This window comes from Equus quagga, chromosome 3, assembly GCF_021613505.1.
Source record: "Equus quagga isolate Etosha38 chromosome 3, UCLA_HA_Equagga_1.0, whole genome shotgun sequence".
Lineage (NCBI taxonomy): Eukaryota > Metazoa > Chordata > Mammalia > Perissodactyla > Equidae > Equus > Equus quagga.
Genome location: NC_060269.1, coordinates 35,843,521 through 35,857,352, shown reverse-complemented (window position 1 = coordinate 35,857,352; position 13,832 = coordinate 35,843,521). Strand labels below are relative to the sequence as shown.

Sequence of the window (13,832 nt, the reverse complement as noted above, 5' to 3'; positions counted from 1 at the left end):
TAGAATTCACCACTGAAGCCATCTAGTCCTAGGGTTTTCTGTGTTGGGAGGTTTTTGACTACTGATTCAATCTCCTTACTTGTTATCGATCGTTCACATTTTCTTTTTCTTCCTGATTCAGTCAAAGCAGGTTGTATGTTTCTAGGAATTTATCCATTTCTTCTAGGTTATCCAATTTGTTAGCATATAATTGTACATAGTACTCTCTTATCTTTTGTATTTCTGTGGTATCAATTGTAATGTCTCCTCTTTCATTTCTGGTTTTATTTATTTGAGTCTTCTCTCTTTTTTTCTTAGTCTAGCTAAACGTTTGACAATTTTGTTTATCTTTTCAAAAAACCAGCTTAGTTTCATTGATTTTTTTCCCCTTGTTTTTCTGATCTCTATTTCATTTATTTCCACCCTGATCTTTGTTGTTTCCTTTCGTCTGCTAACTTTGGGCCTAGCTTGTTGTTCTTTTTTCTAGTTCCTTGACGTGTAAAGCTAGGTTGTTTCAGATCTTTCTATTTTCTTAACATAGGCATTTATCACCATAAATTTCCCTCTCAAAACTGCTGTTGCAGCATCCCTTAGGTTTGAGTATGTTGTGTTTCCATTTTCATTTGTTTCAAGATATTTTTTGATTTCCCTTTTAATTTCTTCTTTGACGCATTGGTTGTTCAGGAGTATGTTGTTTAATTTCCACATATTTGTAGATTTTCCAGCTTTCCTCTTGTTGATTTCTAGTTTCATACCATAGTGTTCAGAAAAAATACTTGGTATGATTTCAGTCTTCTTAAATTTGCTAAGACTTGGTTTGTATTCTATCATATGGTCTATCAAGAAAAATGCATATTCTGCTTCTATTGGATAGAATATTCTATACATGTCTGTTAGGTACATTTGGCCTAATGTGTGGTTCAAGTCCATGTTTCTTTGTTGATTTTCTGTCTGGATGATCTTTCCATTGCTGAAAGTGGTGTATTGAGATCGCGTACTATTTTGTATTGTTGTCTATTTTCTGCTTCAGAGCTGTTAGTATTTGCTTAATATGTTTAGTGCTCCAATGTTAAATGCAGATATATGTACAATAGTTATATTCTTCTTAAGCAACTCTCCCTTTTATCATTATATATTGACTTGCTTTGTCTCTTGTTACTGTTTTTGGTTTAAGTCTATTTTGTCTGATATAAGAAGTATAGTTACCCCCACTTTCTTTTGGTTTTCACTTGCATGGAATGTCTTTTCCCATCCCTTCACTCTGACCTTATGTGTATCCTTAAAGCTGATGTGAGTCTCTTGTAGGTAGCATATAATTGGGCCTTGTTTCTTAATCCATCCAGCCACTCTGTGCCTTTGATGGTGAATTCAGTGCATTTACATTTAGAGTTATAATACCATTTTATTCATTGTTTTCTGGTTGTTTTATATTTCCATTGTTTCTTTTCCCTCTGTTTCTGCTTACCTTTTGTAAATCAGTGATTTTCCATGGAGGTATACTCTGTTTCCCTTTTCTTTATCTTTTGTGCATCTTCTCTAGGTTTTTGCTTTGTGGTTACCATGAGGCTTACATAAGACATCTCATAGATAAAACAGTATATTTTAAGCTCGTAGCAACTTAACTTCACTCGTCTACAAAAGCTTCACCGTTTTATTCCCCCCTTTTATATTTTTGATGTCATTAATTTCTTAACAAATTACAGTAGCTAAAATTATTCTTAATACTATTTTCCTTTGAGCCTTATACTATAGTTAGGTGGTTCACACACTGTCCTATTACAGAATTAGGACTTTCTAAGCCTGACTGTGTGTTTACCTTTATCAGTACATTGTGTACTTTCGTATGTTTGCATGTCACTGATTAGCATCTGTTCATTTCAGCCTGAAGAACTCCTTTCAGCATTTCTTGCAAAGCAGATCTAGTGGCAATGAACTCCTTCAGCTTTTGTTTGTCTAGGAAAGTCTTTTTCTCCTTCATATCTGAAGGATAACTTTGCCAGGTAGAGTATTCTTGCCTGGCAATTCTTTCCTTTCAACACTTTGAGTATGTCATTTCACTCCCTCCTGGCCTGTAGGGTTTCTGCTGAGAAATCCGCTAATAGCCTAATGGGGGTTCCTTTGTAGGTTACAATCTTTTTTTCCACTGGCTGTTTTTAAAATTCTTTATCTTTGATTTTTGATAGTTTCATTATAGTGTGTCTTGGGAAGGTCTTTTTGCATTGAGATAATAGGATGATCTATTAGCTTGGTGAACTTGGATGTCCAGTTCTCTCCCCAGGTTTGGAATTTAATTAAACTTTCTGCTCCATTCCCCCTTTTTTCTCTTTCTGGAACCCTTATTTTTCTATTATTAGTTCTTTTGATAGAATCCCTTATATTACAGAGGTTTTCTACACTGTTTTTCGTTCTTTTTCCTTTGGTGTCGTCTAACTGGGTTATTTCAAAATCCTCTAACTCACTTATTCTGTCTTCCATTTGTTCTGCTCTACTGCAGATGCTCTCTATTGCGTTTTTCATTTTATTCATCAAGCTCCTCAGGTCCAGAATTCCTGCTTGGTTCTTTATAGGGATTTTTTTCTTTGGTAAATATTTCATTTTTAACCTGTGTATTTTTTAATTGTCTTTTGGAATTTTCCTGTAGCTCATTGAGTTTCTTCAAAGTAGCTATTTTGAATTCTTTATTAGCTAGATCACAAAATTCCATCCCTTTGAGCTTGGTTATTGGAGAATTGTTATCTTTTGGTGATGGTGTGTTTGATTTTTCATGTTCCTTGTGGTTGTGCATTGCTTTTTTCACATCTAAAGGAGAAGATATAATTTAATAATTTAAGCAGACTTAAATCTTTGCTAGTTGCCCTCCAATGGTGTATTCTGTTCATTGGCACTCTTATTTTCTGGAGTTTTCTCTGCCTTTGTGGGTACACCTGTTCCACTCTTTTTGCTGCCTCTTGTGGCAGAATTCTTAAGCTTTTATGTCTTCTCTGGTTCTTACAACCTACTAGCTGGCCACTGGAAATCTCTCCTTTGTTTTGCAGAAGGTGGCGCTATAGCTCAGCTTTGTGGTTTTTCCATTGCCCATAGATCCTGGCCTGAGCATACTTCCTGTCTACTGGAGCTCACTCTTGCCACCCATCTCAGGAGTGTGCACAAGGACCCAGCCAGACAATGGAGGGAGGTATGAGTTTAGCACTTGGGGTGTTGGGGGTGCCAGAGAACAGCTAGGGAGATCCCCAGGTGTGGTACTCCCAGAGGCTCATGGGTGGACTTCATACTGAGCACAGTCAGCAAGAACTGTGTGCCTTTAAAGCCCTTTGATATTCTTTTCTGCCTCTTTCCCAATCTCCTCTCTTCTCCCAGTCACAGAGGTCCCACCTCAGTACTCTGGCTGCTACTGGAGAGATACAGGTTTCTCCAGCTGTATCCCACACCACTGGAGTAGCTGGACACTCACTCTCCACTCTCCTTTTCCTCTGCAGGAGAGGTTGGGGCCACCTGATAGTTCAGCCCCATGCAGTGTTGACTTGGCAGGGGCTGGGACAACAGCACTAGTAAAGTTCTTTCCATCTCCAATGTGTCCAAACTCGTTTGGTTTGTTCCAGTGGCATGCTGGAATCTCCCCTTGGGAAGACTGGACTTGTGCAGTTTCTCTCTTGTCTGTGGGTATCTGCCAGCTCACCACTCTTCTGCAGCATGAGAAGTGGGGGTAGGTTTGCTGTTCGCCTGGTTCCACAGCCTGCACCCAGGTCTGTCTGCCTATGATTGGATGCACAGGTGGGCGAGACTCCTCCCAACTCCCTTGGCATGTAGTGCTGGATCTCACAGCTCCCACAAAGGTGCTTTTGTTTGTGGATGGGTGACTAATTCTTTGTTGATAAATGGGGACAAAAAGAAGTAACTGTCCTATGCCACCATGATACTGATGTAACTCCCTGATGGTATCTTTTGATACTTTTCCTCTTGGTCACATCTTGGAGGCCCTCAAGACTCTCCTAAACTCTGCCTCTAGGAGAGCCTGCCAGGAGCACTCAGTGGGGTAGTAGCACTGTGGGGCCTGGTTTCCAAAGGGAATCCGCAAGTAAATAGTGGTCTAACTTTGTTGTTAAAGGGTGTGTTTTCTTCTGAGTGTAGAAACAAATGCTACTACATTTGGGGGGGCTTTTGTTACTTTGCACTTTGTTGAGACATCACCAGCCAGAGAGAAGCAGTCCTGCACAGCCGCAGGACTCTCACCTGTGCACACACAGGCATCTTCCAGGTTGGCCTGCGCTGGTGGAGACTGGGGATTTTGAATGAAGCCCAGACTCCTTATATCATCACTGTGTGTCATTTCCAGTGTTCACAAGGCTATTGCCGGAACACCTGGAGTAAATAATTGCTGGCCATTTCTGTCTATTACTATTACAGTATTTAGAATTGAAGCTGTATATCCTTTGCCCCTAACCCTATCAGTATAACTGGCTAAAATTCTGGTCTTTGAAAATAAAGCTTCAGACCTGCTCCCAATGGTCATTTCAGGCAAAAGCTCGATCTTAATTAGGTGAAAGTTCTGGAGTCGGCAGATTAACTTATGACAAATGAACATGCTGTTGAAAACACGTGGGACCCTATTTCAGAGGCTGTGATCATTCAGGTGCTCCGTCACCACTTCCTGATTGTGCGACCTTAGAACAGCAGCACCGCACCCTCCCTACATGGCACCCCAAGAGAGACCATTGCTCACGGTGGGAGCCTGCACAGGAGCAACCACTGGCTCAGTAGAGGGAGTAGGGAAAAGGCAGTAAATAGAGCTTGATGGCTTTACTTTTTGTAGCAAGCAAAGTGCCATCCGTTGCCCTGTGACCATCCATAGGCTCCTCTGCAGCCCTGGCAGCTGTGGCCCGTTGGGCTGGATAAATCGTGCTGAGCTTCAAGCTAAACTTCTGTGACCCCAACAGATGCATTTTGTACAGAATGAAAAGTCAACGCACAGGACTTTCTCTGATTCCTAATAATGTGGGACTCTTATTACTGATTATAATTAGGGTTCTTGCCACACCATGTAGCCTGGTTTATTTACCAGGAAGGGCCGGTGAGAATCAACATGGAGGTGGCAGGCCCAGCCCGGTCATTGGTCTCATTGTAATTAAGGCATTTGTGCTGACAGGCCAACAGGGTAGAGCTTTTATCTCTGTAGCTGCGACCACCCTCCCCACACCCGTCCCTCTAACCACAGTGAGCAGTGATTGGGGCTCATGGTGCCCATGGCGTGGCGTGCATACGAAGTCATGTTAACACCCAGCATAAACAAGCCAAAGGAAATCAGAATCAATGAGAAAGGTGAAGGGGGTTAGTATTGTATACTCAGTTCTGCATTGTTACCTAGCGCCACTAAAATGAAGATGTCCATTTAAATTACCCAGTTTGTGTTTTGTTTCATTTTGATTAAAACTAGCAACACACTGCCCTAAAAAATATACTTTTGAAATAAGTATTCCTAAGCAATTTAGAGCTTGGAAGAAGTCAGAGAAACACTGGAATGAGGACCTGAGCCCCTTTAGCCCTCAGTGCCTCACCAGGGCTGCATGGAAGTAACATGGAGGGGCCACTCCTGGATGCCATGGGGCTGCGGAGGGGGTTCCTGCCTTCAAGGAGCTTGCAGGCCGCTTAAGGAGCTGCAAATGTGAAAAGTTACACCCCTAAGAGATGTGAACCACAGTCCAAAAGAGGAAGTGGTGTCACCTGGCTCCTGGCTAGTTGTCAAGTAAACTGGAAAGACCAAGGTGGCATCTGTGAGTTCAGAGGAGAGGAAGATTCCTTCAGGCCGGGAAGAGATCCATGAAAGAAAGAGCCTGGGAAACAAGCAGAAGCAGCCAATACTTAACATCATTTGAAGAGAGAGTGACATTTTTGAAAAATCCTTCCATGGCAAGTAATTGTCCAAGGAAGCTACTGAATTTTCCCTGGGGAGTATCCACACAGTCATCCTGAAGTGATTTCCTTTGAAAGGTGGCCTGTGAGATGGTCTGGCTTTTCCCCCCCCTCACACCAGAACTGGCAGGCCTTGATGAACTCAGCTCTTCCCTGATGGTTTCTGGTGTCATTTAGTGATGGTCAGCCACCATCCGGTGCCACCTTCCAGGCTGTGACTGCACCCTGCCCTGCCTCCACTGACTCTGTACCTGGGCCAGCTGCCAGTCCTGCCTGAGAGGGGGTTGGGCACTGCGTCTGGGGAGGGCATATGCATTCTATGTGCTTGTACCCTTGTTTCCTGGCTTCTCTGGGCTCAGGCAGGGTCCCTGCTGGCTGTGTTCCTTGGCATGTCCCTCTGAATTGCAATGGGGTGACACTCAGGAGATGCCCATGCATGTGTGTAGTGTGACCGTTGGATCCATTGCCATGATACAGCAGTTTGGCTTAAGAACTAGTGTCCATTCTGGCTGGTCCATGTCCCTGCCGACTCAGGTGTTCATTATGTGACTCTCACCAGCTCTCAGGGCCTGGTCCCCACCTCTTCATGCTCTGACCACCTGCAGTGTCACCCTTCCTGTGCTCGTGTTTTCCAGTAGGGGTGGCACCCTTGTACCGCAGCAACAGCCCACCTCAAACTTCTGCTAAGGGCCAGGGCTCCAGGAGTCCCGTCCTGAAGGCCCCTGATACACTGGCCACGACAGGCCAGGGTTATGAAGGGCCGTGGGAGGGCTCTGTGCATCAGTGAGCACTTGATGGGCAGAACCTGCATCCTGAACCAGACCGGCACGTGTTCTCCTCACTCAGTAACTGGGGGCACCTGGCTTCGATTCTCACAGATGATCCCTGACCTCACCAACTGCAGTCACTGGGTCAGGACCCGCTGGCTGGAGTCCTGCAGAGGTTTTCAGCCTTGTCCCAGGGCAGGGAGGCCCAGCAGGCTTCTGAAGCAGCCAGCACCTTCTCATAGCTGCTGAGGCCCCCTGACCTCCCAGCCCCAAGGGCATCCTGGCCACCCAAGAGGAAGGAGCAAGCCCTTTCCTTAGAGTGAGTAGTGGTGGTGGTGGTTTCCTTTGAGATGTGTGCAGGGTCAGGTGCTCGGCCTGGGGATGCCAGGCTGACCCCACATCCTCCAGTAGGACCTCCATCCCTCTGCAGCTGGCCGAGGCATTTCCTGTAAACAGAAGCCCGGGTATCAGCTCATGACTGAAAATGAGCTGCTTTCTCAGTCTATGAAACATGGAACAGAGGTGGGCGGGAAATGCCAGCCCCAGGTTAATGTGCATGGTTAGTGAGTAGTGTCTGGGACACTTGTCCCCAAGCAACCTGCGAGGAAAAACAGCCGAGCCCCCAGTCTCTCTTCATTCTGCTCTGTTTTCTCAGCATCTCCTAGGTGATGCTCGGTGCTGAGAACACATTTATGCGGGTGCTACAGATAGGGACAGAAGCACTGAGAAGGCCTGGAACTGTCCCCATTAACAGGTTCACAGAGGTGCTCCGGGGCATTCTGCCTTATGTTCAAGAGCTGATTTACTCTGCTCCTTATCTCCTATTGCATAGATGAATCGGCATTGCGGTGGCCTGTTTACAACTAGAACCCCTAAATGGCCCTGGCCCTTCCAGGTAACTGGTTTCAGATGTCAGTCGGTTGGCTGATAGGCGCCACCTCATGAACTTCCCAGTGCTCTGAACCCGCCAAGTGACCCCACACTTGCTCCGATCCATGCCCTGATGGTCGCACGGCTCAGCCTCACCTCCTCCGGTCACCTGCCAAGGCCACTTTTTCACTCTGACCACCCTTCCCAAAGCAGTACATCCTCCGTCCGCTGTCGGCTCCCAGCGCCGTCAGCACCTGACTGACTGTGTCGTTGCCTCTCAGTAGAACAAAACGTAGACTCCCTGAGAGCAGGGCCTCGTGTTGCCCGCACTTTCCTGGTGCCTGGGCCAGAGCAGGTGCTCAGGAACCTGGATGGAGGGAGGAGGAGGATGAGTCCTGGAGAAAGACCTTGGCCCTCCCCAAACCCCCTGTGGCCTGAGGACAGGAAGCCTTCCTCTCTGCACATGAATAAGGCCCAACCCCAGAGCTGTGAAAGGTGTAGCTGCCAAGCAGAGTTGGCCTAGTAGGGGCCGATATTGCCCAGAAACTGAGAGGTCTGCCCTCGAGTTAAAATTTACAAGGAAAAACCATCCTCCTTCACAGCCCTGCAGGCACCCACACGGAGGGACCTCGGGGAGAGGCTGGATCAGGGTGAACTCGAATCTGTCCTGAAGCCGCAGCAGGTGCGCAGGGCTCTGCTGTGACCCACTGAAAGGCCTGCCCCGCAGTCTGCACTGCCAACTCCTTTGTGGCACCACATCTGGGGAGCGGGGCCTAGCGGGGCTTTTAGCTTTCACAGCCACCAGCCTGCCACCGAGAAACCAGTAAAGACACTTGCCGGCCCAATTCTCTTTTAAGAATCTCTTCCCTGGAAAGGCAAAGAACAAAGTTCTCCTGTCCTTCATTTTGTAGAAGGGGGCACCCAAGGACCAAGTTACACAAAGATGACTGAGATACTGTTACTACCCCCGTTTCACAGATGTGAAAACTGAGGCATGGCATTCACAAAGCAAGCACGTGTGTGTGAGCATGCCCAGAGTGGATGGCGATTTGGGTTGTTTCCCAGCTTATTTGGCCCCAACATCATGTGGGTGCAGAATACTTATTAAATCTCAGAGTCCTTGGAACCTACTTAGGGAAATATCGCTCTGCCAATGGAGGGCATATGCAGGCACAAAGAGAACACGAGATATTTTTCCTGATGAGATTTACTTGATTCCTGGTTTGTACTGAAGGCCTTTACCACACAGTTATTTACTACCCAACTCAATTTAAACTTGCTAATTGAGTTAAAAAATCCTGAGGGGGAGAGTTTTATAGATGTATTTTCACTAGAATTACTTTATTAAGACTATAAAGTTATTTTATGGGGGCTGGCCCCGTGGCCGAGTGGTTAAGTTCGCGCGCTCTGCTGCAGGCGGCCCAGTGTTTCGTTGGTTCGAATCCTGGGCGCGGACATGGCACTGCTCGTCAGACCACGCTGAGGCAGCGTCCCACATACCACAACTAGAAGAACCCACAACGAAGAATACACAACTATGTACCGGGGGGCTTTGGGGAGAAAAAGGAAAAAATAAAATCTTAAAAAAAAAAAAAAAAAAAAGTTATTTTATGACATGTAATGTTAATATAGTCTGCTTTAATACAGGAAATGACCAAAAGTCCTTTTTCCATAATGGGATATGGAATTAAGAAAAATTAGAATGTATTTTTCTGATTTGAAATTATACCCCTAGTAAATAAAGTAGCAACCAGTATTGCCACACTGCGTTTGTGGGTGGTGGTTTTTTTTTTTAACTTACAGAATTGGGAGTGGTTCCTATCCAGAAAGAAGAGAAAGGTCCTTGGGTCACAGAGAAGGGAAAATGGCTGGACAGGCGAGGAGACATAAACGTTGATGCTTTCACTCTCTCTCTCCAAATCAGCCTGAAATAGAAAGTGGCTGAGACTAGATGAATGGATAAAGAAGATGTCCTATATACACACACAATGGAATATTATTCAGCCATGAGAAAGAAGGAAATCCTGCCATTTACAACAAATGGATGGACCTTGAGGGCGTTATGCTAAGTGAAATAAGTCAGACAGAGAAAGACAAATACTGTACGATATCATTTATATGTGGAATCTAAAAAAGCTAAACTCATAGAAACGGAGAATGGGATGGTGGTTACCAGGGGCTAGAGGGTGGGGGAAATGGGGAGATGTTGGTTAAAGGATATAAACTTGCAGTTATAAGAGGAATAAGTTCTGGGAATGTGATGTACAGCATGGTGATTATAGTTAATAATACTGTATTATATACTTGAAAGTTGCTAAGTGAGTAGATTTTAAATATTCTCACCACAAAAAGGAAATGGTAATTATGTGATAGCATGGAGGTGTTTGCTAATGATTTTGTGGTGTATGTGTATCAGATCAACCCATTGTACACCTTAAACTTATACAAAGTCATATGTCAGTTATATCTCAATGAAGCGGGGGTGGCAGGGGAGTAGCTGAGAAGTCTCAGCCATGCCCCTAGCTCAGGGCTGGATGCCTGAAGGAAGGTGGCAGGATGAGAGCCAGGGGGCTGCCAGGGGAAGTACTGGCTGCCCCCATGGCCACAGCTCCATTGGCAGGGCCTAGAGGGGACCTGGCACCTGCCAGCAACAGTGCTCAATCCTGCCCTCACTCTCCTGGACATCTGCCACCAGGGCCCTGAGCAAGCACCTGCCCCTCCACCTCCAGCCCACCTTCCAGCCTGGGGAAGGCCCATCGCCAGTGTCCAAAGATAAACCCATGTGCCTGCCCCTCCCAGCTCACACATTTGGAAATGAGAATTTGATGAGAGCAGTTCAGTCACCTAGCCACTGTGAACTGTGTGACTGTGTCCCTGTTGTTGCTGATACACTCAGTCCTGGACAGTTACACAGCTCTTTGCTGTCTGTGTTGCATGAAGGACTACATGACAGGTACCATGATCACCCTTCTTCCTCCCCCAAGACAGATGGTTTCCTGGTCAGACCTCTGAATGTTGCTCTTTTGAGTTTCCACCAGAGGGATCCAGGGACAGGGATGGCAATAAGGTCTCCATATCACGTCCCCTCTCTGTGTTGCAGCTGGTGAGTGACCTGTTGGAATTTTGCTTCTATACCTTCCGAGAGTCCCAGGCCCTGAAGGTGGAGTTCCCTGCGATGCTGGTGGAGATCATCAGCGACCAGCTGCCAAAGGTGGAGTCTGGGAACGCCAAGCCCCTTTACTTTCACAGGAAGTGACAGAAGACGTCTTACCAGGAGAACTTTGCCTTAAGTTTCCCCGTGTTATTCTGCACCCACGAAGGACCCAAGAAATCATATTTTTAACCTGTGATGGTTGATTCACACTTGTTCAGCAGTTTCTCAAGTTTAAAAAATCATGTCAAGGGTTTGGAGCCCGGAAAGCATTTTGACGTGGATTTGGCAAGACCTGAGCAGTCGAAACGATTCTTTCCCCTCCAATCCCCAGCGCTTAGAAACATGTTCCTGTTCCTCTGGATGAAAAGCCATATCTAGCGAATAACTCTCTGATTTTGATATTTTAACAGATGGAAGTTTTAACTCTGCCATGTAGTTTCTGGTATCGTTCGCTTGTTTTAAAAGGGTTCAAGGACTAACGAACTTTTTAAAGCTTACCCTTGGTTTGCACATAAAACGTATAGTCAATATGGGGCATTAATATCCTTTTATTATTTAAAAAACACAAAAACAAAAAATATATACAGATTCCTGTTGTGTAATAACGGAGCCCGTGAAGCGGAATAGCGCCCTCTGCAGGTCTCTTTTTCGCCCACGTCCTTCTGCATCACTGGTATACACACCCTTTAGCGTCCATTTATTATTTAATTAGAATGGATAAGATGTTAAAACAAATGCCTTGGTTTAAATTTCTAGTATCTATTGTGTTGGCTTTACAAATAATTTTTTGCAGTCTTTTGCTGTGCTGTACATTACTGTATGTATAAATTGTGAAGGACCTGATATAAGGTATAAGGAACTTTTGTAAATGAGACACATACAAAAAAAAAAAACTTTAATGGTTAATAGGATGAATGGGAAAGTATTTTTGAAAGAATTCTATTTTGCTGGAGACTATTTAAGTACTATCTTTGTCTAAACAAACAAGGTAAAATTTTTTTTTGTAAAGTGAAATGTTCTGCATGCCTAATGAACCGTTTACAGTGTATTTAAGAAAGGGAAAGCTGTGCCTTTTTTAGCTTCATATCTAATTTACCATTTTACAGTCTCTGTTGTAAATAACCACACTTAAACCTCTTTGGTTGTCTGTAAGCCTTTCTACTTTTTCTGTACTTCTGTTTTGTCCTCGGTCTCCCGCTCCGGGTGTTCGTGGGGCTTGAGCACGTTTTCCGGCTTCTGCTTCATCCTCCTTCCATCGGGGAGCAACACGCTGCGGTGTCTGCAGCTCCTTGAAGGTGTCACTCGACAGCACACATGTGCGAGAATGTCCTGGGAGTGCTGCAGCTTTAGAAAAGCTGCCTCTTTTCTTTTTTTCCTCAAGAAGCGGAGTCAGCTCTAGGAGAGCAAGTCTGGAAACGCCATGGCTCGGAGAGCACGGTTTCATCCCATTTTAGAAGATCGAATTTTCTCCTTTGGGAAAAAAATTCCATGCACTCTCTCTGTCTGTGAAAGATGAAATGTTCACTTCTGGTCTTGGAAAGGGGTTTTGCACTCCGAACTGGGCAAGGGAACACTGGGAGGTCATTGCAGGATGCACTGGGGAGATGCATACTGGCACGGTTCGGTCAGAACGGCGTGGAGACCGCACGATCATTAGACGGTTTTTAGATTTTTAAAAGGTAGGTTTTAAAAATAAATTTTATACATAAACAAACAGTTTTGGAAAAAAAAACTACAGATCATATAAGCAAGACAGTGGCACTAAAATTTCTAATTCATTAATCTGTTGGGCACTGATGCAACTTATGGCTTTTCTCTTGCCCCAAATTGCAAACGTATATATCTTTGGGGAAACAACAGCATGATTGCACTAAATAAACTCCTTTGAATAGAGGCCAAATTAATCTTTTAAAAGTGATGATAATCATCAGGTACTCAGTGAAATCACATTATTTTCCAAAACCTAAAAGCTGGAGAAGCCCAAGGCCGGGAGAAGGCAGCGTTGGGATCAACACTTTTCTCCAGGGTTCACCATGCAGGCAACATTATCTTGTCTTTAGAAGACACCTGCCTTATGCAAGGGGAAACCTGTGAAAGCTGCATTCAGAGGGAGAGGTTTTCTTACATAATTTGCAATTTCAGGAATTTAATTTATAGGCAGATCTTTAAACACAGTCAACTTAACACGCACAGCAATATGAAAGCCACACTAGAAAGGTGATAAATACACAGCATGCAGACTGGGAGTTTCTAGAAAAGAAATGGCTTACAAGAGCAGCTTTTAGCTCAGACTTATTTTTTATGAAATTGGAATTTCGACGTAACCAGGATTGGGATGGAGACGGTCTGCATCAGCTTTTTGTATTAACAAAGTTACTGGCTCTTCGTGTGTCTCCGGGTAACTTTGCTTATTAAACAGCAAAGCCATATTCTAAATTCACTGTTGAATGCCTGTCCCAGTCCAAATTGTCTGTCTGCTCTTATTTTTGTACCATATTGCTCTTAAAAAATCTTGGTTTGGTACAATTCATAATTCACCAAAACTTCTTCATAGAATTAAAAAACACACTAAATTAGTTTAAAATGAAGCAATTTATATCTTTATGCAAAACCCTATGTCTGTCTTTGCAAAGGACTGTAAGCAGATTACAATAAATCCTTTACTTTAATCACCTGTTGTTTTGGAAACAGTTCATTTGAATGTCTGTAGGAACACCTGGATTTTGTGCCCTTATAAGTCTTGATTATATGCGCTTCTGCCTACATCCAAGATGGAGTAACAGTTTTTTTCCCCCATGTTAGAAAGAGCCCTGTGTTAACCATGTGTTATTTATACTCTTTGGGGACTGATAAGATGCCTTGTTTCTTACTGCTAATATTTGGTTCACTAAAACACCCTGTAGCAGTTTAATAACAGTTACTGCTACCAGGTAACTGCTAAACACTGTCTATCCATTGCCTCCTTTATCTTCACAACCACATGAAAGCATGTTCATTTCAGTCTTTGAGACTCACGTGAGAGCAAGTGCCCTTCTGACGAGTTCTTCCCCTACGCGGTTTGTCTCGCTCTCTCACCCCAGTCTTCTTGGGCTGTCAAGAAACTCAGCTGTCCATGGCCATGATGCTTCCCCCACCTCTTACAGGCTGCCTCCCTT

At 44.5% G+C, this 13,832-nt stretch overlaps 1 protein-coding gene across 3 annotated transcripts in view; it reads left to right on the top strand.

Moving 5' to 3' along the window:
- NR3C2 (nuclear receptor subfamily 3 group C member 2) overlaps positions 1–13,346 on the top strand; it is a 325,827-nt gene extending 312,481 nt beyond the window's left edge. For all 3 annotated transcript variants that reach the window (XM_046657068.1, XM_046657069.1, XM_046657067.1), the window contains exon 9: positions 10,624–13,346. In XM_046657068.1, the coding sequence (XP_046513024.1) occupies positions 10,624–10,779 (156 nt within the window). In that variant the 3' untranslated portion in view covers positions 10,780–13,346. The remainder of the gene's footprint in view (positions 1–10,623) is intronic.
- The last annotated feature ends 486 nt before the right edge of the window (positions 13,347–13,832 follow it).